This window comes from Solanum verrucosum, unplaced genomic scaffold, assembly GCF_900185275.1.
Source record: "Solanum verrucosum unplaced genomic scaffold, falcon-dt-bn FXZP01000115.1, whole genome shotgun sequence".
NCBI lineage: Eukaryota > Viridiplantae > Streptophyta > Magnoliopsida > Solanales > Solanaceae > Solanum > Solanum verrucosum.
Genome location: NW_026020680.1, coordinates 3,407,490 through 3,430,986, shown reverse-complemented (window position 1 = coordinate 3,430,986; position 23,497 = coordinate 3,407,490). Strand labels below are relative to the sequence as shown.

Sequence of the window (23,497 nt, the reverse complement as noted above, 5' to 3'; positions counted from 1 at the left end):
ATCTAAAGAAATTACTCTTTCTTAAATATTTTTCATTCTAATACAATTGCAAAAGAGCTTTTAAAATAAAAAATGTTTTCCAACTTGGTTACAATTACTTAATCTTTAGCACTCATATCTTTTTAAAAAATTAATTAACCTAAGTTTGGCCCGGTTATCTGTATTTCAACAAATCTTAAAAGATGTCTTACCCCTTCCCTTTAGGATAACTAGAACCCTTACATAGAATCTCATGTTTAGTAGACCCTAAAATGAAGTTAATTTTAGACAATAACTTAATCATTTTAGGTGCCCTAATTCACTGTAATTAATTAGGTAGCGACTTCTTAAGTTAGTTAATAATTTAGAAATCACCAATACGTTGTACATATTTTGATCGGGAGTTAAAATGGGGTATAACAAACCATAATAAAGAGAAGAAAAATATAATACTTTAGCCTTCAAATTTATTCTTCAAACTTTGAGATGACAAAGTTTGTGTTGATAATATGTTATAAAATAAAGACTGAATGCTAAAATTAAACTAATAACAACCAAGAAGAAATAATTTAGTAGAGAGATAAAATAGGAAATTTTTTTCTTTCTTATTTTTGTGTATAATTTTTATATAACTTACAATGCCTTTTATAGGCACAAAAGTGGTACAATGGACATTCATCAATTATTTAAAACAAAATCAATTTTCTCAACCATTCTTCCATTTATTCACATCACAGACATAACAATAGTGAAAAAAAAACTTGTCAAATATAAACACAATAAATTGTAGAAAAACTAACATTAGTTATTAGTTAATATAAAAATAAAGATGGTAAAGTTACAGGAACTACAAAAATTATAGGAAAACTTGCACATACCTACTTCAACTTTACATGAAATTAAACTTTCAAAATAAAATTTAAAAAAAAGAGCAAATTGTGAATGCAAAAAACATATATATATTTTAGAGAAACAATTAGCAATTTTCAATTTATAATTCCTTTCAAATAAAACTAATCAACAGACCATAACGATAAACATTATTTTAGAAAAAATATTTTACAAGAAAAATAAATTCCAGCTCTGATACCAGTGAAAAATTTATTGAATAATTTAAAAATATTTTCAAAACTATTTTAAGCTGTAACGACCTATTTGGTCATTTTGAGTACTAGAACTTTTTATTGCATAAAAGTCTTTTTCGATAGATTTTAAATGAGTATTTTGGACTATTCATAATTATAATTATAAAATTAATGAGGTAGTTTTAATAATTTATTTAATTGGTGGTTAAAGAAAATAACATTAAAATTAATAGTGGTTACTTTAATCACTTTTATAATTGGTCTTGTATAATAATTAGAGAGTAAATATTCTGTAGAAAGTAAGAGTTTGGATGAGAAACAGAACGTCAAAACTCATTGTGCATCAAAGCCGCATAAACACAAGAATAATATAGAAGCTTCAGGTAAATCAATCACGCCTCTTAGATCTTGTATTACATTGTGGGTTGTTTAATATTATTTATTATATTATGAATAGTTAAAAAAAGAGGTAGAAAAAGTGAATTGAAAAAGTTAGAAACGAAATCACTGATGACAAATTGGACTTGAGGGAATATAAGATTGTTATAAGATAATATTTCAGTGGGGTAGAATTTGGTTTGATAGTTGGGAGGGCATTATTAATTACTATAACATTATGATTAGAAGTGTGCATGTGTTACAAGTGAGAATAATGTTAGCATTTAGGTTTGAGATTGTGGGACAATTTTTTTGGTTACTTGAGGATTACTTATTGATTTTCTAATGGCTACTAAAGTAATTAAATAGTGCAATCAACTAGTTTAGTGCTACATTAATTCAACAAGTAATGAAGATATTATAAGCAAGCGGTTGGTTTGAAGTGTTGACTGCCACTGGTTTCGGCACCAGTGGATTTAGCTTTAGATTTTATAATTTTTATTATCATTTTATATGTCAAGTTTTGATATATTGAGATATGTAATTAAATATTGGGTGTATGGTATAATATGAATACCTTTAAAGTTATCATAATTGGAGGAATTAAGACTTAGACCTAGGCTTGCAATTTGAGAAATACAAAAGTTGACATATTAGTTGACATCAAATTTACGAAAGTGATTATAGTAATATGGGTGTCTACATACTCGTTTGCTTATGAATTATGCATACTTGATAGATTGGAAACATTCTACCTCGTATTGGATTCTCTTAGTCATGACTTGATGTTCTTAGTTTTCGAACACATCCTATCTTATTCATTTATTTTTGTGTCTTTAATACTCTTACACTTGGTATTTTGAGAAGAGATGTCCTTGATGTGATGACTTTCAGGTTCTGGGGATAATATGTAATAGACTTTAGAGGTTTATTTGATTGGTTACTTTAATAAGTTTTAAGCTTCTGCATTATTGTTGTTATTCGTAGTTGAATTATTAATATAAGTTGGGATTAAATTCGTTGGTTCGCTCACATAAGAGGTTAAGTGTGGGTGTCACTCATAACTCGATTTGGGTCATAACATAAGCCAAATTAAATTCACTTATGTGTGAGCCACATAAACAAACATGTTATCAACTTGATGATCAACAAATTATATATTATTATTTTTGTTCCTAAATAACTTCTTGTGCAAATTCTTTTATTTTTTATTTTTCTTCTCCGTTTAGTTGTTATTATACATCGGTTGCAGAAGTCTTCATGAAAACTAACTAATATTATCTTATAATTCTTAACCTACTACAAATATTCAATTTTGACTTATTTGTTTTGTTGTATTTATATTTTGTTGATTTTTGTGTACTCACTACTAAAAAATGTTTAAAATGATGGTTCAAAAAGCAACAAACAACGTCGCTCAAAAAAATAATGGCATTGTGATGGTGTCCGTTGTTTGCATTATTTTTTACAAAAAGCGACGTACAACGAGTCGAGATTATTTGAATTACTATCCACCTTCAAACATTAATGTAGTGCATAACTACTTAATTTCATTTTCATTTATTTTTTAGGGTTAAAGTTTTTAAAAAAAAAGTGGGGTAGGATTATGGGGTCACGGGTCTCATTAACATTTTAAAATTTTAGGGATAAAATATAAGTTTATAAAAATACAACAAAGTCCCTTTTTGTATTTATATATTCTATATTTTTTTTAAAATCATTTAATAATTCAGCAAATTTTTTTTCTCTCCCCAATCTTTCTTCTTCCTAATTTTCTAGAGTGTTAAGAGAAAATTGAATAAAATATGTCAAATGAGTCTTGATTTTGTTTTTGGTGGCATTGACTTAGTCAAAGAAGATTAAATGAAAAGTGAACTTGATTAGAGTAATTAAAAACTTTGGGTATAGATTAATATTTCAAATATTTTGTAAAGTTTTCCCCTTTTTTGAAATTTCAAACATTTCCATTTCATTATTTTTTCAAATATCATTCTCCCTCTTCTTCTTCTTCTTCTTCTTCTTTTCTCTTTCCAGATTTCTTCCTTCCTATTCTTTTTTTTTCTTTTTCTTCTTTGTTATCGTTATTGTTTTCGTCGATGTTTATCATTTTATCGTATTTTTTTTTCTCTTTTTGGCTCTAATCAACAAATTCTTTTGCTTTGATTTTAGAAATTTTAAAGTCGTTGAAAATATCTGTAGAAAATCAAGCAATTGTTAAAGCAGTTACAATAATTGTTAAAGTTGTAACAGATGTCTTATAGGTTACAACAGATAAGTCATTTGTTGCAAGAGATAAGTCTATTCAATTGCATTAAATAAGTTATTTGTTGCAAGAGGTAAGTCTATTCAATTGCATTAAATAAGTCAGTTGTTGCAACATGTGATTATTTTGTTGTAAAAAATAAGTCAACCGTTGCAACATATGCCTTAATGTTGTAATAGATGTCTTATATGTTGCAATTGATGTCTAAGACTGGGCACCAAATCGAAATGGGACCACCAAATCGGAACGAACCAATATCGGGTCGAAACGGAACGGTTTGATCGAGTCGTTGACCGGTATAGGGATGAATTAGATCGAAATTATCGAAATAGAGGTTCGAGTTTGTCCCATCCCGCTATATACAGGGATAGAATTGGGACGGATCGAAATGGACCGGAATGGAATAAACGGGATGACACATATAACTATCTCAAAAAATAATAATTTTTTTTTAGATATTTTGAATTACGAAAATATGAATGTTTTTTTTTTTCTAAGTTTAATAGTTTTCAAATTTAAGTTTTAAAATTTATAATGTAATTTTACTTAAGTTTATTTTAAACATTTTTTTAAATTTTTTTTACTTATATAAGTTTGTAAGTTAAGTTTAATAAAGTTTTTTTAAAAAAAAGTTTTTGAGCCTAAGTTTTCAAGATTTGAACTTTTGAAGTTTATAACTTATTAAGTTATATGTGATACGTTATACTTATAACTTGTAATTTAAATAACTTAAGTTTGTACTTTTAAAAAAATAAAAAAATAATAAAAAAGAAATGTTAATTAAAGTATAAAATAATGACACAAATTCAAAAAAATATCAATCCAATTTATTCAAATAGGTTGTTGCAAACCTATTTTTAATTAATTAAAAATAATTTATCGGGACCGGATCAGAACGGAATGGAATCGGGATGAACCGGTAAGGCTTGGCACCGGACCGGGTTGTACCGGTACCATTCCGGTTCGTTCCGGTCCGGAAGTTTTCGGGACGGAACGGGACACCGTGAGCAGGTACACGGGACGGAACGGTATCACGATTTGATACCGGTGTACCGGTATCGATATATCCCGATTTATTTCAGTTCCGTTCCGGTCTGGTTTCGATTAATTTTTTTTATATATTTTTTTATAATATATATTATAATATATAATATATATTTTTATATATATATATATATATATATTTCCAAGTCCAACGGCTGAAAGTCCTCCTAGGGGTCAGCAAAGGCTAAAAAGCCTGCTGCCCCTGAGGCCCTGCCCCCTACCCCCTGACCCCTGCCCCCTGCCGATCAGTCCCATCCCCGGTCCCCACTCCCCACTAACCAATAGCAAGCAGCCAAGCACTGTTCTAGCCCCCCACTCCCAACAGATTTATTTCCAAATTCCAACGAGCAACTACTATAATTCTATATTTTCCAATTCCAAGTTTCCAACACATAATCACAAATTCTAAAAACTATATATACTCCCTCTTTTTATATTTTTACTTACAGTTTATATATTTACAGTATTTAACAATTAAGAATCAATTTCTCTCAACTCTCAATCTTTCTCAAAGTTTCATACTTTCAATATTCAAGTTTCAAATTTCAATCATCTTATTTTGTAATTGTGAAGATTTCAACAATCATTTGGTGAATTTTGGAGTAGGAATCTTCTTCAAACTTCAAGTTTCGACATCAATTTTTCAATTTTCTATTATAATCATTTGTTCTTTACACAAGCATTTGGTAACTTCGTTCCACTCTCTAATCTTATATTTATTTTTTGTATTTATTATTTGTAAGTTCTTGTTATATTTTATTTGTTCTTGTTAAATTTCGTATTTCATAATTTATAATTTTTTATTATGGAGTCTTCTAAAAAAAGTGAAGGTAAAAAAGGTATTGTACAGGAGTAAAAAATATGCTTACAAAAAGTAAGAAGGGTTCTAGTTCTTCTAAATCTAATTTTCCTCTTGTTAGAATGAATACTGATGAATTTACTCATATGAATGAAATTAGTTTTTCTCGTCCCGGTCCTATAGAAATTAATTCGGATACTCCTATAATTCCCGAAGAGGTTTATGAAAGACATTATGGTAATTATCAAGAGAATGAAGAAGTAGAAATTGATGAAGAAGATTTAGATGATACACCGACTAGTCCCGACCTCAGTAGTACTGAAGTTTCACCTCAGGAGGACAATCCTTCGGTTGGAACTAGTAGTCCCCATATTGTTCCAACTAGAGGTAAGACCAAGGTACAACGTGTTTTAAAATCACATGTGTGGAAATTTTGTTATTTAAATGAAGAAAAAACTTTTAGTATATGTAATATTTGTAAACAACATTTTAAATATACATCTGGTGGGAGTGGAGGTTCAACGGGGGGATTAAAAAAACATTTGATTAATAAGCATAATAAAGAATGGTTTGCATATATATCTTCTCTTGATGTTTGTGAAAATTCTAACATTGAAACATCGGTTAGTGGGTCAAATATGGTTCAAGGTCAATTAAATACTTCGAACCCAAGTGGTCCTCTTACACATCGAACCTATAATAAGGATCGTGATCGTGAAAAGTTTGCTAAAATGGTTGTTGTTTGTGGTTTACCTTTGAGTTTTGGAGAACATCCGGGTTTTATTGCATATATTCGTGATACATATAATCCTAGTTTTAAAGGTTTATCAAGAAGCATGGTAAAAAGAGATATTTTTGAATTTCAAGAAAAACATTGTCAATATTTGCGTGCTTATTTTGAAATAATTGATTGTAGAGTTGCTATTACCGTTGATATGGGTCGTAGTCCTAATGGTTTTGATTATTTAACTGTTACTGCGCATTTGACTGATTATAATTGGAATTTACAAAAAAGAATTATTGGTTATAAAATTTGTCAAAAGAAAAAAATTGGAATGTATATTGCTACTACTGTGTTGGAAATTTTAGATTTTTTCGGTCTTTGTGATAAAATCATTAGTATTACTTTAGATAATGCTTCTGCTAATTTAAATGCTATTAATATACTAGAACCTAGACTTTGTCCTATTAGTAAATATGCTTTTCATGTTAGATGTGCTGCGCATATATTAAATTTGGTTGTTAGTGACGGTGTGAAATTATTTGAAAATAGTTGTGATAAAGTTGATAATGCCTGTTTTTATATTTTTCATATGAATAGTAGTAGTAGAATTAATCAATTTAAAGAACTTTGTAATGCATGTAAACTTCCGTTTAGAAAAGTTCCGAAGCATGTAAAAACTAGATGGAATTCCTTTTATGAAATGCTTGAAGTTGCTTATACATATAAAGAGTCAATTACTATGCAATTTAATAGTCATAATGCTTATCCTGAATTTAAACTTAATGATAGTGATTGGGATGAAGTAAATGAACTTAGAATATTTTTGAAATCGTTTTATGATGCTACTAAATTTTTTTCTGGAATGTATTATCCTACTATTTATGAAATTTTAATACATATATGTGAGATTTCATATATCTTTGTTGAATATAAAACAAATGAATTATTTACCATTGCTATTGACGTTATGATTACAAAATTTAAGAAATATTTTTTTCCTATCCCTCAAATTTATTTAACTGCAATTCTTTTCAACCCCGAATATAAAGAATATGGTGCAAAAGCTTTAGTTGAATGCATTTATCAAAATTTAGATATTAAACCAAAAGAAACACCTGATTTGGTAACATGTCAAAATAGTATAAAATTATTTGCTAAAGAAATGTATGATAAATATTGTTCCTTAGATAATGTTGAAAATCCTCAAATGTCTATGCCTCAAGTAGGTGTCCATGGTAGAGTGAAACATAAACTTGGTCTTGACTCTTCTAATAAATGTGAATTTGTTAAATATCTTGAACAGAGTTCAGATAATATTACAAACGATGAAGGTATACCACAATTATTGAACTGGTGGAGGGCTCGCGAAACTCAATTTCCAAAACTTAGTAAGATGGTGAAGGACGTGCTTGCAATTCAAGGATCATCAGTTGCTTTGGAGGCAGCTTTCAGCGCGACAAGATTTCAAATTGGAGATCACATATATTCGTTAGCAGAAGACAGTTTGGAGATATCGGTGTTGTTTAGAGATTGGATAAATGTTGAGCGGAGAAATCAAGGACTTCCAAAGTTGGATAGTCAATTTGAACTTTTCATAGATTCAACCATTGGATATGGTAGTGACGATGACATGGAACTTCAAGATCGTCAATGAGCTTTACCAAGACCAGTAGTTGATTACGGTCAATCTATAGCTGAGTTAGAGAAAGGATTTACGGGACTATACAACTATTAGTATTACATTTGAGGCTTAGTTGAAACAGAACCTCTCGTAGAAGGTGGCTGCGTAAACTATGCACTCTACTAATAGTTGTAAATTGTAATTTGTAATACAAATTTAAATAAATTGAAATATTGGATTGATATTTTTTAATTTGTGACTTTGTGTCATTGTTTTATCCTTATTTTTATTTAATTTTTTAAAATTACAAACTTAAGTTATTTAAATTACAAGTTATAAATATAACTTATAAGTTATAACATATTAATAAGCAATAACTTATAAACTTCAAAAGATTCAAACCTTGAAAACTTAAGCTCAAAAATATTTTTTTAAAATATTTTTTTTAATTAAACTTAACTTGCATACTTCAAAAGATTCAAATATTTAAAACTAAGATCAAAAACATTTTTTTTTTTAAAACTTTATTAAACTTAACTTGCAAACTTAATAAGTAAAAATTAAAAAAAATATTTTTAAAATAAACTCAAGTAAAACTACATTATAAATTTCAAAACTATTAATTTAAACTTAGAAAAATAAAAAAACATTAATATTTTTGTATTTCAAAAAATTAAAATAACTAAATTTTTTTTAATCATTTTTTGAAATGTCGTTCCATTTATCCCATCCCGTTCTATTCCGGTCCGTTCCGGTTCCATCCCGGTATATAGTAGGACGGGACGGAACCGTGTATCCGTACCCGTAATTCCGGTCCGGTTCATCCCGGTACCGGTCAACCCATCCCGTTCCGGTCCGGTGATTCCGTTCCGGTTCGGCGCCCATTCTTATGAATCGGTATCGATATACCGGTATCAAATCATGATACCGTTTCGTTCCGAGTATCGGTTCATTGTATCCCATTCCGTCTCAAATACTATCGGACTGGAACAGACCGTAATGGTATCAGAATAGTACCGAAACAATATCGGTACAACCCGATTCGGTGCCCAATCTTAGTTGCAACACATAAGACATCAGTTGCAACATATGATTATTCTGTTGCGATAGATAACTCAATTGTTGCAACATATAACTATTTTATTGCAATAGATAAGTCATGTAGTTATATGTTGCAACAAACAATGCATCTTTACAACAAATAAGTCATTTGTTGTAACATATAAGCCATCTGTTGTAACAAATAACTTATTCAGCATGAGTAATCTGTTGCAAAAAAAAATGTATTTGTTATAACAGATATATTCAGTTGTTGAATAAGTTGCAACATTTGTTGGAAGCTCTGAAAAATGATAGGTTTTTTTTTCATCTTGGGTTCCCTTTTTTTAGTTAAAATTGGGGCTTTAATCTTTTAACTTTTTACCCCTCATTTAATATAATGGACCAAAGTGACAATTTAAAATTTTAAGGGCAGCTCCCACTCATTTTTAATAAATCATTAATTCTAAATTACATAATTGTCACCTACACTCAATTAAAATCACTTCTTTTTCGAATAATTTTAGCTCCATTTTGCTATATTTTTGTTGCATTTTAGTGTAGTGAATTTTGAATTTTTACAAAAAAATCGATTGTTGTTGATTAAATTGGTCAAAAATCTGATATGTTTTTAGTTCATGTTTTTCATTTCGCGTCTTTAATTGTATTTTACTTTGTATAAAGGCTAGAATTCTCTTGAGTTTTTATAGTTATATTCTCTGATGATTTTGATTTTTTTCTTGTATTTTGGTCGATTCTAATGATGTTTTTGTTGCTATCTTTTGTATTCTCTCTTTCTATAATTACTGCTACTTGTTTTGCATGATTAATTAAATCACTTCTCTGTTTCTATAAATAGGCCAGTGGTCGATAGATTGTAAAGTATGACTAAAGATAGAAAAATTATTAAAGGGTTGCTTCTACTTCTTGTAGCAGTAGGAAACATAAAGATGAAGAAAAATCTCAAATTTATTTTGGACATTTGCCAAAATATTATAAATCAATGGACTGATAGTCCATTATATGTTGTTGCGACGTGTCAAAATAATAAAATGTTCCACGGGATTTGATTTGTGAACGATAAGTTAGCTTGTTTCGACTTAAACAAATTTACTTTGATTACGGGATTTAATTGTTTAACATCCCCCTTGAATCAAAATTGAGAAAAATCCTCTGAAGTGGTGATTTTTTTTTTTCAATAGGTGACCGAGAATAAGAACATCATTGTTGAAAGGTTGATAAACTTGATCAAAGATAATTAACTGAGAAATGAGCAAAAGTTGAACTACGCTAAAAAGAAATCTTTGAGGAAGGGCTGCTTGTCAAGCTAGCCTATAGAAGAATAAGAAATTTCTTTCTATTTTATATTAGTACAAGTCACAAGTGCTCGTGCTAGCACGGACCCAATAACTATTGTTTTGCCTCGCTTTATGTGACATAAATAAAATCTAGAGAGTCAATTAAATTTCAATATGATTTTTAAATATTTTAAGTTGTTAATTATTGTAAATTATAGTGATTTTTACGTAATTTTTAAATAATATATGTTACTTCCCTTGTCCCAATATATGTAGCATAGATAGAATTTCAAGAGTCAATCAAATGTTGTAAATTATTGAGATTTACAATACTTTTTACGTAGTTTTCAAATTAAATAATACATGTTACTTCTTTTGTCTCATATTATGCGGCACAGATAGATTAATTTCATGAATCAATCGAATTTTTTATTTGTTTGTCTTATTTTATAATTTTTTTTTATACATTTAAAAATTGCATAAAAAATATTATAAATCATGATAATTGACAACTTAAAATATTTGTTGAGTGCTTATAATTTTTTTTTATTCATATTAATTTATTTGTGTCACATAAAATGGGACAAAAGAAGTAACATGTACTATTTAATTTGGAAACTACGTAAAAAGTATTGTAAATCTCAATAATTGTTTGTAGACCTAGAACAAGCGAAAAGAATCCGAAACTGGAAGATTCAAGCGCCTTAGGGGTATTCAAGCTTGGTTTCGAGGTAGGTGATGGTTTGATTTCATGTTTGTGTGATGTATGTGGGTAATTGCTTCATTGTGTTGGTGATTGTGGTATGATGATTGGATCGGGTGTCACGTTTCAACACACCGGGTGCCACGTTCCGACGCATATATTGGATCGGGTGCCACATTTCGGCACATAAATTTGATCGGGTGTCACGTTCCGGCACACTAATTGGGATCGAGTGTCACGTTCTGGCACACTAACACTTTGGGTATGGGTTCCATGAGAGGACCATTGGATTGGGTTCCGTGAGAGGACCATTGAATTGTGTTGTGTATCTATTTGTGATGAGTACATTCATATTTAATGGTGATTGATATTGGAAGATTGTTTGTTGCTCTAAAATGATAACCAATGTGTATATATATTTTGTACATGTCATGTTTACTATGTTGTGACTGCTTATATATGTTTCGCTTACTGGAATAGCCGTGTGATCCTACCAGTACACTGTGGTTGTGTACTAATACTACACTTGTTCTTTCTTTGTTGAATACATGACATCTTCAGGCGGCTACTGACAGACCTCGTTTAAGAGATCAGTGATCAAATCGAATTCAAGGGTGAGCTCCAGGCTACCATAAGTTCTCCCTTTTGCTCAGTCTATTTTATTCGGACTTAGATTAGTACTTTAGATATTCAGTTGTTTTAGCTTTCGCGGTTGTACCCCTTTTTCTTTAGACTTATGATTTTGTTAGAGTTTTGGTACACTGACTTTTAGTTTCTAGGGAATATTTCCGCAATGTTTGATAGTCTTGTTAATTCCCGGAGTTTATGGGAACACCTCATTTCATTTTTGCATTTAAACCTGCTTCTGTATCTTTAAATGCATAGTTTTTGGTTAAGTTGTTTAGTTTGGGTTATAGTAATGGTTCTCTCACCGGAGGGTTAGTGTAGTTGTCCATCACGACGGTCTGGGTCGTGACAAAAATCCTGACAACATACTTGTGTTTGGTCAACATCACTGTAAGGATGTTGATTATATAACCACTACTCATCCTCACACATCTCAATAAAACCTCTCTGACTATTGACCAAGCTTATGTGACAATAGAAAGACTGAGTTGACAAAAGTGTGTGACTTCACGCACGTTAAGGCGAGTGAGTATCACATTTCAATTTAAAAAATAGTAGTAAAAGAATAAAATAATAAAGCTTTTCTTAAAAAAATTAATTAAAAACCCCCATCATCTTTTTCACCCACTCCACCTCAATTTTCAGCCATCTCCATCCCATGCCTAACCCCTTTTCTTTTCTTCTCCACACTCTTGTCATCTTCTTTAAGACATCTTGACATAGACACCTCTTTGAGTTCAATGATTCGTCATCGGAGGGAGAGGGCGGCAATGGTGGTGCTCGTCGGAGACCACTAATTTAAAGTAGAGTGAGAGAGAGAGAGTGCTGATCAGTGGAGAGGAGAACAATGTTGGTGAGTGTGGGATCGAGTATCTGGTTACAACGCTGAAGAGACTTTCAGCCAGATATGGTGGTGCGGCGACGACTTAGATTGCTGATTTTATGGAGGTTGGAGAATGAGGAAAAGAAGATGGTGAGGATATGTGGCGGAGATGAAAACGAGTGAGGGAAAGAGTATAGGTAGTCTCTCCGGCAAGAGTGGCGACGACGACAACACCTTTCTCCAGTAGTTTTTCACCGTTTCAAGGTTGGAATGAGGAGAGGATGTATGGAGTTTCAAATTTTATTTTAAAGAATAAATTAAAATTTTATTATATTACTTTTTATTAAATAATTTTAAAAAATAGTTAATAAAGATAATTATGCCATGTCATCTATTTGAGAGCGAGTGAACTACAAATGATAAGAGGAGTTTAAAATTCTTCTTTTAATTGAGTCTAAGAGTTCAGTTGATAAAAAGTTAAGTAAAATGGTTCATACGACAAATGCATACAAGTTTGAGGGTCCATTAGACCATTTCGTCCTATATAGATAATAACATTTTCTAAGTTAAGAGAAAATAGATACTAACATAGTTTATATCAAAAACACAATTCCGGTCTAGAAGAACAATAGTATACTTGATTTATTTTTTGATTTTCTACTCGATATTTAGTATCCGTATTAAAATTTGACTAAACTTGAATGTACACCGAGAAGTCCACGTTGAAAAACGCTTCCTAATAAGGTTACACCGTACTAAAAAAAACTCAAATTCAACTAAAGATGAATGAATATTTATCACTGACCACGACCCATACAATTGTATAATTTGATCAAATTCTAGAGGAGGTTGGAACAATTTATTTCCAAAGAAGGGATAAAAAGAGAAATAAAATAATAGCGACGATCTGTTTCATGTGCTGAATATTCAAGCGACAGTTCACGCGAATTGGATTCAACATTTTCCCGAGAAAATTTCAATCTTTCGCTCCATGAATATCTTCTCGCAGATCTTCACTTTCTTATTCTTCTTGATCGCTGTGTTCGTTACTAAATCATCATGCTCCGCAATCATCAATCCCTCTAAAGTCAAGCAAATTTCATGGAAACCTAGGTATTTCACTCTTTTCCCACTTCAAAACCTCAGAAAATTGCAATGTTATCGGATAGGAATTCAACATTTTGAGTATTTTTCCCCTGTAATTTTATGTTTATTTTCCGATTTTGGAGCTAAGAAAAAGTTCAGTATTGCTGGAAGAAAAGGTCAATTTAAATTTTCCACCCCTGTAATGTTGTAGTGTTCCACCGATTCACGATCTTCTGCTTTTGAATCTAAGAAAATGCAATATTGTTGCAAAAAAAAATAAGAACAAGTTTTAAGATTTTCCTGTAACGTTGTAGTATTTCACTGATTTAGCTTTATGTTTTTTCATGGAAATGTATGTATTTCACTATCTTCTGGTTTCAAAGCTAAGGAAAGTGCAATATTTTATCATTTTGCCTGTAATGTTGTATTACCTCGCCCATTTAGCTATATGTTTTTCATGGAAACAGGTATTTCACTATTTTTTGGTTTCAAGTCTAGAAAGTGCAACATTTTTTTGTTGAAAAGATATTCAATTTTGAATTTATTTTCCAATTTTCCTTGATTTAGCTATACATATTATATGAAAAGCTAGGTATTCCTTCATTTTCCAGTTTCTAGTTTTCAAAGTTGCAATATTTTTGGGCAAAAAGCCAAGTTTTTGAAGAATTTCGTAATGCTGTAGTGTTTTACAGAGTTTGCTATTTGTGACTGTTTGCAGAGCTTTTGTGTATGAAGGTTTTCTCACGGACGAAGAATGTAATCATTTGGTATCTCTTGTGAGTATTTATTTCGATTTATACTTTTGGAGAATGTTATTTTATGTTTGGTTGGATAAAGTTGTTGAGATCTGTTTGTGTTGGAAGCTGATTTGTCAATTGTGGTGTAGGCAAAAAAAGAGTTGAAAAGATCAGCTGTGGCAGATAATGAGTCTGGGGAAAGTAAGCTTAGTGAGGTCAGGACTAGCTCCGGAATGTTCATTAGCAAAGCAAAGGTTTGTTTCATAACTTTCCTCATTGTCATATTGCTAAATCGTATTACTGTATAAGTACTACAGTTTTGTTGTTTATCTATGTTGAAAAATGAGTTAGCAACTAAGCATCAATGTTAGTAATCTGAAAGTGTGACATGTATTTCTAGTTTTATGAATTTCTATCACTTAAGTGTGGTAGAGGATCATTCCTGGATTAGAAGATCCTTTTGTTGATGGATCTGTAACTCAACCGGGTGCACATGTATGGTGGTTCTTTTAAGAAGTTTATACCAAAAAAAGGCATGCTTTATAATGAAGAGCATTGGGCTCTTCCAGGAGCATCGGAATGAAAGAAAGGCAAGCTGCTCCCTAGGGGCATCTGTTTGCATTCTTCTTTTGTTTAACTTTGAGATGCAAAGACCAAATTGTTAATAGCAGCAACTCTGCCTCAGTTCCAAACAAGTTGGGTTCAGCTATATGAGGTTATGTTCCCCAATTGAATTCATCTAAGGCCAACATTACATAGAATAAGAATACAAATGAAAAGTACTAGAAGTTCTGTGTATTTCCTGCTGGTTTTATGATTAAAAAGATCAGTTTATGGCTTGTTTCTTTTGTAAAATTCTTGCAATAATTTATCAGGACCCAAATGTTCTGTTGATTCAAGTGTATGGTAATGTTAGAACTTAAACATTTGCCCTATTGTGTATGGACCCCATTTGCTGTAGTTGAAACATTCTTACTATGCCTCCACATTTTCTGTGCTGAGTTTTCATGCATTTGTTTTTTTTTTTTTTAAGTGGTGATATTGTTTATGAGATTGCTGATTAGGAGGATGTCATTGATGTGATGTTGTGCACAATGAGAAGATATTTAAGTGTTGAAACATTATGAAGCATGGAAAAAGTTTGAAAATCTTGTTAAGTGGTAAATGATTTTTGTTAATTTTTTCTACTTCCACCATACTTTTTTCAGTTTATGAGTGCTGTTTCTAAGCTAGAGGACCTGTAGGCTGAAACTATCAACAGCTAGGCCAATACTAACTGATTGGTGAAATGTTAGTTAGTGCACTTAGTTGGAAAGATCTACAGTTTTATTACATGTATATGTCGCAATTCATTTAGAATCCTTTCCTAACCTAGTATGAAAGTTTGACATAGTAAGAATAAATTGAGCCTATCTCTACAATCATAAATAATTGATTTTAAGTGTTGAAATATTGCCTGTATGTTCGTCCGAATAAAAGCACTAGTCTAAGTCAAACTTATCAACTATTTATGAGAACCAAATGGGGATTTGAGATCCATTTGTGATTCTTCCTAGAAAGTATGAGATATGCATCAAATTAAGGGTCCATTTCTGTCAAGAATAATAAAGCAAAAAACTCTACTTTTGTCTATACTCTTTGCTGGTTTGAGTGGGAGAATACATTTGATGCTAATGTTACCTGCTTTAAATAATTTAGCATGCATAGGGGAGAAGAAAGACACAGAGACATTAATAGTCGACTAGCACACAGAAAAACAAATTCACTGAGAAACAAGATTGTTAAGGCCTGTTCGGTTTGGAATTACTACTTGATTCAATGACCTCTTTTTCCAATTAAATTAGTTCTGTGAATGAGAATAAGACAATAAGTAACTAAAGCCCACGTATAACTCTTATAAAAATGATTAATGTAACAACGATTATTTGGTGATCATTTAATTAAATAGTAACTATTATCATTTCCAATATTCAGTGGTTTTAGATGACTTGTAGAGATCCAAAATATTTAGGACATTTATTTTTAAAACTCTTTTTAATGGATCACTACTTCCTTAAGCAATTAGCATGAATCGTGATGGGGAACATATGGCGCTGATCTAAGTTGCGCGGACTCTTCACTTTCAATGCCACACCCGTGTTAGATTCTCCAAAAATACACTACTTTTGGAGAATCCTACACGCATCATATTTTTGAAGAGCGAGTAACATAGGCGCTGATCGTTTTTTGAAAAACCATTTGCTGTCTACTCGATATACAATTTTACAATCCTGTACCTTTGATTGTGTCAGCTCTTCATTTTGTTTCTTTTTTTTTTTGCTGCAGGATCCTATTGTCACAGGGATAGAGGAGAAGATAGCGACTTGGACTTTTCTACCTAAAGGTCTGACTTATTCCGAAGGATATCACAATCTAGGATAACCAAACCATCCATAATTAGTGGCAAATTTGAAGACTCTTCTTAATTCCCACTTGAAGTATGTCTGGCACAAATAAAATGGACTTGATTGCTATTCTTTACTGACTTCAAGAAAATATTTTTTGGTAATTGATTCAACATCAGTAATTGATCAATCCACTTATACTCCGTCATAAATCCTTAAATAGATCGGGCGGTTGGAATTTTGTAAAGTTTTACGAATGTTTTGGATAATCTTTATAAGAAAAAGTTGCATGGTATGATGCTAAAAGAACACCATCAGGTAGAAGAAACAAAGAAAGTATGAAATCATAATTTTCCAAGTTATCCCTTTCTGTTTCACTGTTCATTTAGTCATATAATTTAATATTCTGTTTTATCTGTCTCTCTCACACCTATTGGTCATTGCAAGATTTTATATGCTTCTTATCCGTGTGCTCTATATTAATTTTATTAACTTATGTACTGTCTAATACTTGTACAATACTGCTAAACTATTCGTCTTTGTTAAGTTCTGAACTTTCAGTCCTACCATATTAGAGTTAGTGCAAAGAATATATGATATAAGGTGATTCTCTGATTGAAAGAGGAGATAAACTAAAGATTGAACAATGCACAGTGTCAGTAAGAAGTAACATGTTAGAAGGAAACTGTTGTTTGAAGGACTTGGTATCTTTGGCTGTGGTTTTATGAAATCAAATGTATTCCAAAATCTGTTGTTGTAGACTTTAGATGCTTTCTTCACTCTCTTTATGGTCCATACTATGTCAAGGGGTTTCAGTTTGATGCTTATTTCTTTTTTGTCTCCCCCAGAGAATGGAGAAGACATGCAAGTTCTAAGATATGAGGAAGGACAGAGATATGAGCCACACCATGATTACTTCACCGACAAGGTTAATATTGTTCGTGGTGGACACCGGTTAGCCACTGTGCTCATGTATCTCAGTGATGTAGAGAAAGGTGGTGAAACTGCTTTCCCTGAAGCAGAGGTTAGTTTGTGTTTCTCCCCTTTTTTATTCCTTTGTACTGATACAATGCACTGCTCTATTTTTGCTTCTTAGGTGCCATGTATGAGTTTGTTTTATGCTACTTTGTCTCCTTGAATATCATCATTTGAGATAGGCATTCAAACCAGAGATTAGTCTAGAAATTCATGATGATGACGTTTTTAGAAAAAAAAATGACAAGTTTATTTTTCAGCATATCTGGTTCTACCAGGGGGAGTGGAAGGTCAAAGGATAAGAAGCTCCTTGGTTTGTTTCCCTTCAGTGAGGTGTTCATCACTTGCTTCTTATTGTTTGGAGGATTTGAGGGGAAGCAAAAGATATATATATGTCCTCCTTGTGAACCAGTTCCAGAGTGACTGGAAAAGCTAAAATACCTTTCTACTTCTGCGTCCCATCCTCTTCCACTTCCTTACCAATAAAGAAAATAACCTTTAGCTACCTCTTTTGCTTTTCTCCACCCTTCCTTTTCACCTAAACAAATCATAATCAAGGATAAATGTCATGCTTTACTTTATCATTGTCAAGAAATGGCTTGAGCCTGACTCAACTCTAAAGCTAGCTCATGATGTGAGAATTGTCCAAGACCATACTAGGAAGAAATTTATCCCATCTTACATTGATGTGGGATGCTAACACTCCTGCAGCCCAGGTTCATTTCTTAACATGGTACCAAAGCAGATAAATGTCTTGGGTTCAAGTCACACCGCCACCTTTTATCAAAAAGAATTTTCACGTTCTTGACACCCTAAAATAAGTCAGGCCAGCACGTGTGGGGGGCTGTTGAAGACATAATTTAAGTAAATAAAATGTTGACAACTTAAGCTTTTAGATGAGAATTGAGATGGTCACACACTTCAATACGGTATGAGTATGAGTTTGAGTCTTACTGCCACCCATTAACAAAAGTATTTCCATGTGCTTGGCCTATGAAAAAAAGAAGTAAGACCGTACGTGAGGGGTGTGTGTTGAAGCTTAATTAAGAAAATAAAAGTGTACTCCTCGAACAGTTTAAACTTTTAAAATAAATGATCGCACACTTCAACATGGTATTAGATTTGGCAGAGGTCGTGAGTTCGAGTATCACCACCACCCATCTGTAAAAAAAACTCCACGTGTTTGGCCTATGAAAAAAGAATCATGCCCATACGTGAGGGGGCGTGTTGAGACTTGATTAAGAAAAGTAAAAATGTACTCCCCCTAACAACTTAAGCATTTTGATGAGATGGTCACACACTTCAACAATCATAAGAAAATTAAACATACCATCAGGGTAATAGGTACCTTTGCATTCTACTAGCTTTTAGCAGCAGGAGTAGAAAGAGGGCAGAAGTGTTGTGCTCATGTTGATGTGGCGGCATATAGTTGTCTTAATTAGGGTATCTTTAGAATAGTAAAGCTGCATTTTTGCTTCCGTTACATGTTAACACTCAGAAAGACATGCTATCAAGCAGGCAACTTCATGAATTGTGGGGTAATTAATGTCACTTTTATTTCACATTTTATTCATCTCTTTTCTCTTTGCTCTTTATTTGTATGTCCATGGATTAGATCTTCCTCGTGACATGACTTTTGATTCACCAAGGGTAACTTTGCTTTGCTATCTGCTTCTTCTTCGTCTCATTTCCAGATTCAATTTCCTAAATCATTGTTTTCAGTTCATTTTCAGAGTAAATAGAAAAATGCCATTGTTTATCAGTTGTATGTTTCTCTATAAAAACTGATTATCCTTACAGGTATCAACTCGGCGTAGGTCAATGGCAGCTGACAACAGTTTGTCCGAGTGTGCAAAGAAGGGTATTGCTGGTGAGCCTACAATACATAACTGCTCAATATTGTTGCATTGTTCCAGCTGCTACAAAATCTAATCTGCATTTGCTTCTGTTTCTGTTTTTTCTGGGAATGTTTTAGTTAAACCACGAAAAGGAGATGCACTTCTTTTTTTCAGTCTCCATCCAAATGCTGTTCCTGATCCTATGAGCCTCCACGGTGGGTGCCCTGTTATCGAGGGTGAGAAGTGGTCAGCAACAAAGTGGATTCATGTGGATTCATTTGACAAAACAGTGGAATCTGAAGGAGGACATTGTGCTGATCATAACGAGAATTGTGAGAGATGGGCTGCACTTGGGGAATGCACCAAGAATCCAGAATATATGGTTGGAAGTACAGACCTCCCAGGAAGCTGTAGAAAGAGCTGCAAATCTTGTTAACTTGTTTCTTCCACTTGAATCAGTTCAAAAACACTAGTTCTTTTTCTCTTTTTCGTTTGTTTGTCTTCTGTTTTCTCAGATGATATCATCTGTCGGGTCATGTTCTTGCTATTTTGCAAGTAACCTTCTACTATTTTCTTTCTTCCAGAACGAAGTTCGTCTTTGTGGGTGTCACACAAACACATGTATACTACATGTATATGTAAAACATTACGAGAATGCAGAGACTCTAATTAGGTTTTGTTACTCAGCATTTACTATCTAATACAAATTGATATTCTTATATATTAAATTTAAAAGATTGGTTATTCAGTGAATGGTATGTAATGAGTGGTGCATCCATTAGCTCAGAAAGTTAATTGGACTTGACACAAGAATGTTACCAGATTCTTGTTGGCAAAGTATAATTAAAATTAAGTTTTCATTCACTGTTCATTAGGATAACTTTTCCTTTACACGCTTTGTATTTGATCCACTCCAACAATTTACTAATCATCTTTTTAATGCTTGGTGTGAACAATTTATTAGAATTATTAAGTAATCAAAACGTGTAAATATTTTTATACGTGGATAAATAATACTTGAGCTTTGGATGCTCGTGAGAAGTCGTGATACTGATCAGTTATATGAGCAAACGGAATAACATATGCATGTGTGTGTATTCTCAGGCGAGCGAGATTGTCTATGTATACAAGATCTATGTGAATCTACTTAGATACAATGTATATAGAGCAAACTACACCTAATTTTGACTCATATATCCTGAAATATATGTATCTAGACTACTAAAATATGATAAGATACATAATATTGCAAACTAGAGTGTATCTAAGTAATTAACTCCTAAACTAGTGAAATTTCAATAATCCACTTAATTTAAGGGTGAGAAATGGTCAGCAACAAAATGTATATTTGTATTCACGTACGTGAATTCATTTGACAAAATTGTGGTATCTCAATGACATCAAGTACGTATATATACTAATGAAAACAATAATTGTGAGAAATGGGCAGCACTTGGGAAATGCACCACCAAGAATACATGGCTATTGTTGAAATGGCACATTTTTTGTCGAATAATTATATTTTATTTATAATATTAGCAATTCACATATGATCACCTTTAAGCTAATTTTGAAGTTGAGTTAGATTTGAAGTTCCCAATTCCTGGTTTAACAAAGCTTGTTAACCTGTTTTCTTCCACTTAATTCAGTTCAAGATTGGTAACATTTTTTTTTCTTAGTTGTTTGTCTTCTGTAAGCAATCTCCTATATTTTCCTTTCTTGGCAGAGTAAATTAAAGTTTGTTCACACACAAAAACATGTAAAACGTTATGACATCCACCTACTATTTGATTTGGTTTTGTCACTCATCACGTCATATCTAACACAAAATTATACTCTCAGATGCATTTATGAGCTATAAAATTTATTAGATTATTCAAAAAAATTATCTAATGTTAAAAGACAAATTATGAAAAAGTTCTAAAATATTACAACAAATTACATTACAATAAATATTTTATATATAAAAATTTATACATGTCACGTCGAATAAATTTAGTATGATTTGACTTTTTATTAATTAACACGAAACTAAAGTCCCCATAAATAAAAATTAGCTCTCACACGTAACCGTGAATGGTGACACTCTCAGCTAAAGAGCAAACGTATGAATGCATCAACTATATATTAAATCTTTGTCTTATTTTGTCTGTGGTCTCCATATCTATATCACAATTTTATAATATGTATTTATTAAGCAGATATGTATTACAAAATATTGGTGGAGCAGCATGAGATTCCCATCACATCACATATATATGGAAAACAAAAACTTTAACAAGTCACAAAAGAAAGAAAACCTCATATGTGAATGCTTCTTTGTTAATCAGATAACTCGAATTCGAATTCTAAGTATGAAATTTTTTTCTATAAGGAGTAGTGCTTTTTTTCGAATAGAATCCTACACAATATGAATTTTGACTAGTCAAATTTCAGTATAGATATCAAACACCGAGTGAAAACCAAAAAAAGGAAAAAAGAAAGCACACTGCTACTTCATCCTCTACCTCATATTATTCATGCATCCATTAGAAAATTATAACAATAATTATAATTATCTGTTTAAAGTGATTAACATTTTAAGGAAAAAGGAGCAGTTGTGTTATCATGTTATAATAAATAATATATTTAATAAGTATAGAATATTATTATATTAGTAGAGAAGATCAAACAGATCTTTAATTAGGTCGATGGAGACTCTTGGCCGACATTTGGAATTATTTAGGCGCCTTTTGCGCAGTTATAAAAATTAGAAATAATTTGCTAAAAACATAGTTAGGATAGAAAATTTTAATATTTTTTTAGGTATACAATTTTTTTTTATAAATTAATTAAATTACACAAAAAATTAAAAAAATTCTCAAGGACTCCATATAGGTGTATTTTTATATTTCAAGCTGATTTTGAGGGCATGCAAAATTCCCTAACTTTTAAATCAGTTAATAGGTATATGCAAAGATGCTATGAATTTCTAAATGAAAATTACTTCTTTTATTTCTTAAAGAAAAAATGGGCTTACAAGAAAATTTGTAATATATATTTTTTTGAAATAATAAAATACATTCTCTAATATGCTTTATGCATATTTAAGTGGAATTTTAAAAATAGTTTTGACAGATTTTCATTATAGTTATTACTTTAAAAAATATTTATCTTCAAGTAGTAAAATTTACCAAATTCCTCACAAATCGACATTCTATTAAAGCGAATAACACTTTCAGCTGTTGTTGTTTCACTTTTTTTAAAAATAAATAAATAAAAATTAATGTCTTTTTAAGTTTTTAATAAAATAAAAGTGACAACTTCTTTAATTGTCCAACTATTTCTTCTAACAATTGTAGAAATTGTTCCACAATTGCACTAGTTATTCCAACAACTAATCAGTTGTCCAATAACGTCTAAGCATAGTTGTCGAACAACTTAAGTAGTTATTAGGATAACTTTTGTTTTTGTTCGTCAAATATCAAACTATTTCTTCAAACAACTTTCATAGTTGTTAGTTGTTGACACAAACAATCAAATTTGGACATATTTTGAAATTATTTATTTATTTATCACTTTTAGCTAATTTTTAAAACTTGAAGGACTCTCACTTAACTGACCTTTTAATTGAGACTCCCCACATGCCTTTTTTGTTGATTTCTATTAGCTCTTCATGTTTTGTTTTAAATTTGATGATTGCAAACATGAAAATATGTCATTATACCTTTCATTGCTTGAGAAAGAAAGTTAGGATTTGTAACAATATTAATTGCAAGGATTTGGGATTTTAAACCTCATTTAATGATCTCAATCTAGAGATAAGGAGAGTCCTACTTGGAGTAAATTTGAAGCTTTTCACAAATCTTTAAAATTTAAGAGAGTTTAACTTTTAAGAGTGACATTTGAGATTTACCAAATCGGGTAAATGCTAAATGACCAAAAAAATTGGCATTTATAGCAATTTTTTATTTGAAAATAAACTGATCTTTTTTCATTTTTAGTTAAAAAGTATTAAAGTTAAAGGGTAAAAATGTTCAAAAAGGTAAAATAATATAGATAAAATATCATTATGACCAAATTCTGATCAAATTTTCTGGCCAAAAGGATTTTTCC

At 31.3% G+C, this 23,497-nt stretch overlaps 1 protein-coding gene across 1 annotated transcript; it reads left to right on the top strand.

Annotated features, from left to right (window-relative positions):
• The first annotated feature begins 13,297 nt into the window (after window positions 1-13,297).
• On the top strand, window positions 13,298-20,133 carry LOC125812328 (probable prolyl 4-hydroxylase 4). Its single transcript, XM_049491842.1, has 7 exons — window positions 13,298-13,495; window positions 14,187-14,244; window positions 14,355-14,459; window positions 16,531-16,588; window positions 17,438-17,613; window positions 19,365-19,434; window positions 19,540-20,133. Exons 1-7 carry the CDS (start codon window positions 13,374-13,376, stop codon window positions 19,836-19,838), a joined length of 888 nt encoding a protein of 295 aa, XP_049347799.1. The 5' UTR covers window positions 13,298-13,373; the 3' UTR covers window positions 19,839-20,133.
• The last annotated feature ends 3,364 nt before the right edge of the window (window positions 20,134-23,497 follow it).

Coding starts and splice junctions, on each gene's coding strand:
- LOC125812328 (XM_049491842.1), top strand. CDS start 13,374: ATGAATATCTTCTCGCAGATCTTCACTTTCTTATTCTTCTTGATCGCT. Junction 13,496..14,186: donor CAAATTTCATGGAAACCTAG/GTATTTCACTCT, acceptor GACTGTTTGCAG/AGCTTTTGTGTATGAAGGTT. Junction 14,460..16,530: donor TGTTCATTAGCAAAGCAAAG/GTTTGTTTCATA, acceptor TTTTTGCTGCAG/GATCCTATTGTCACAGGGAT.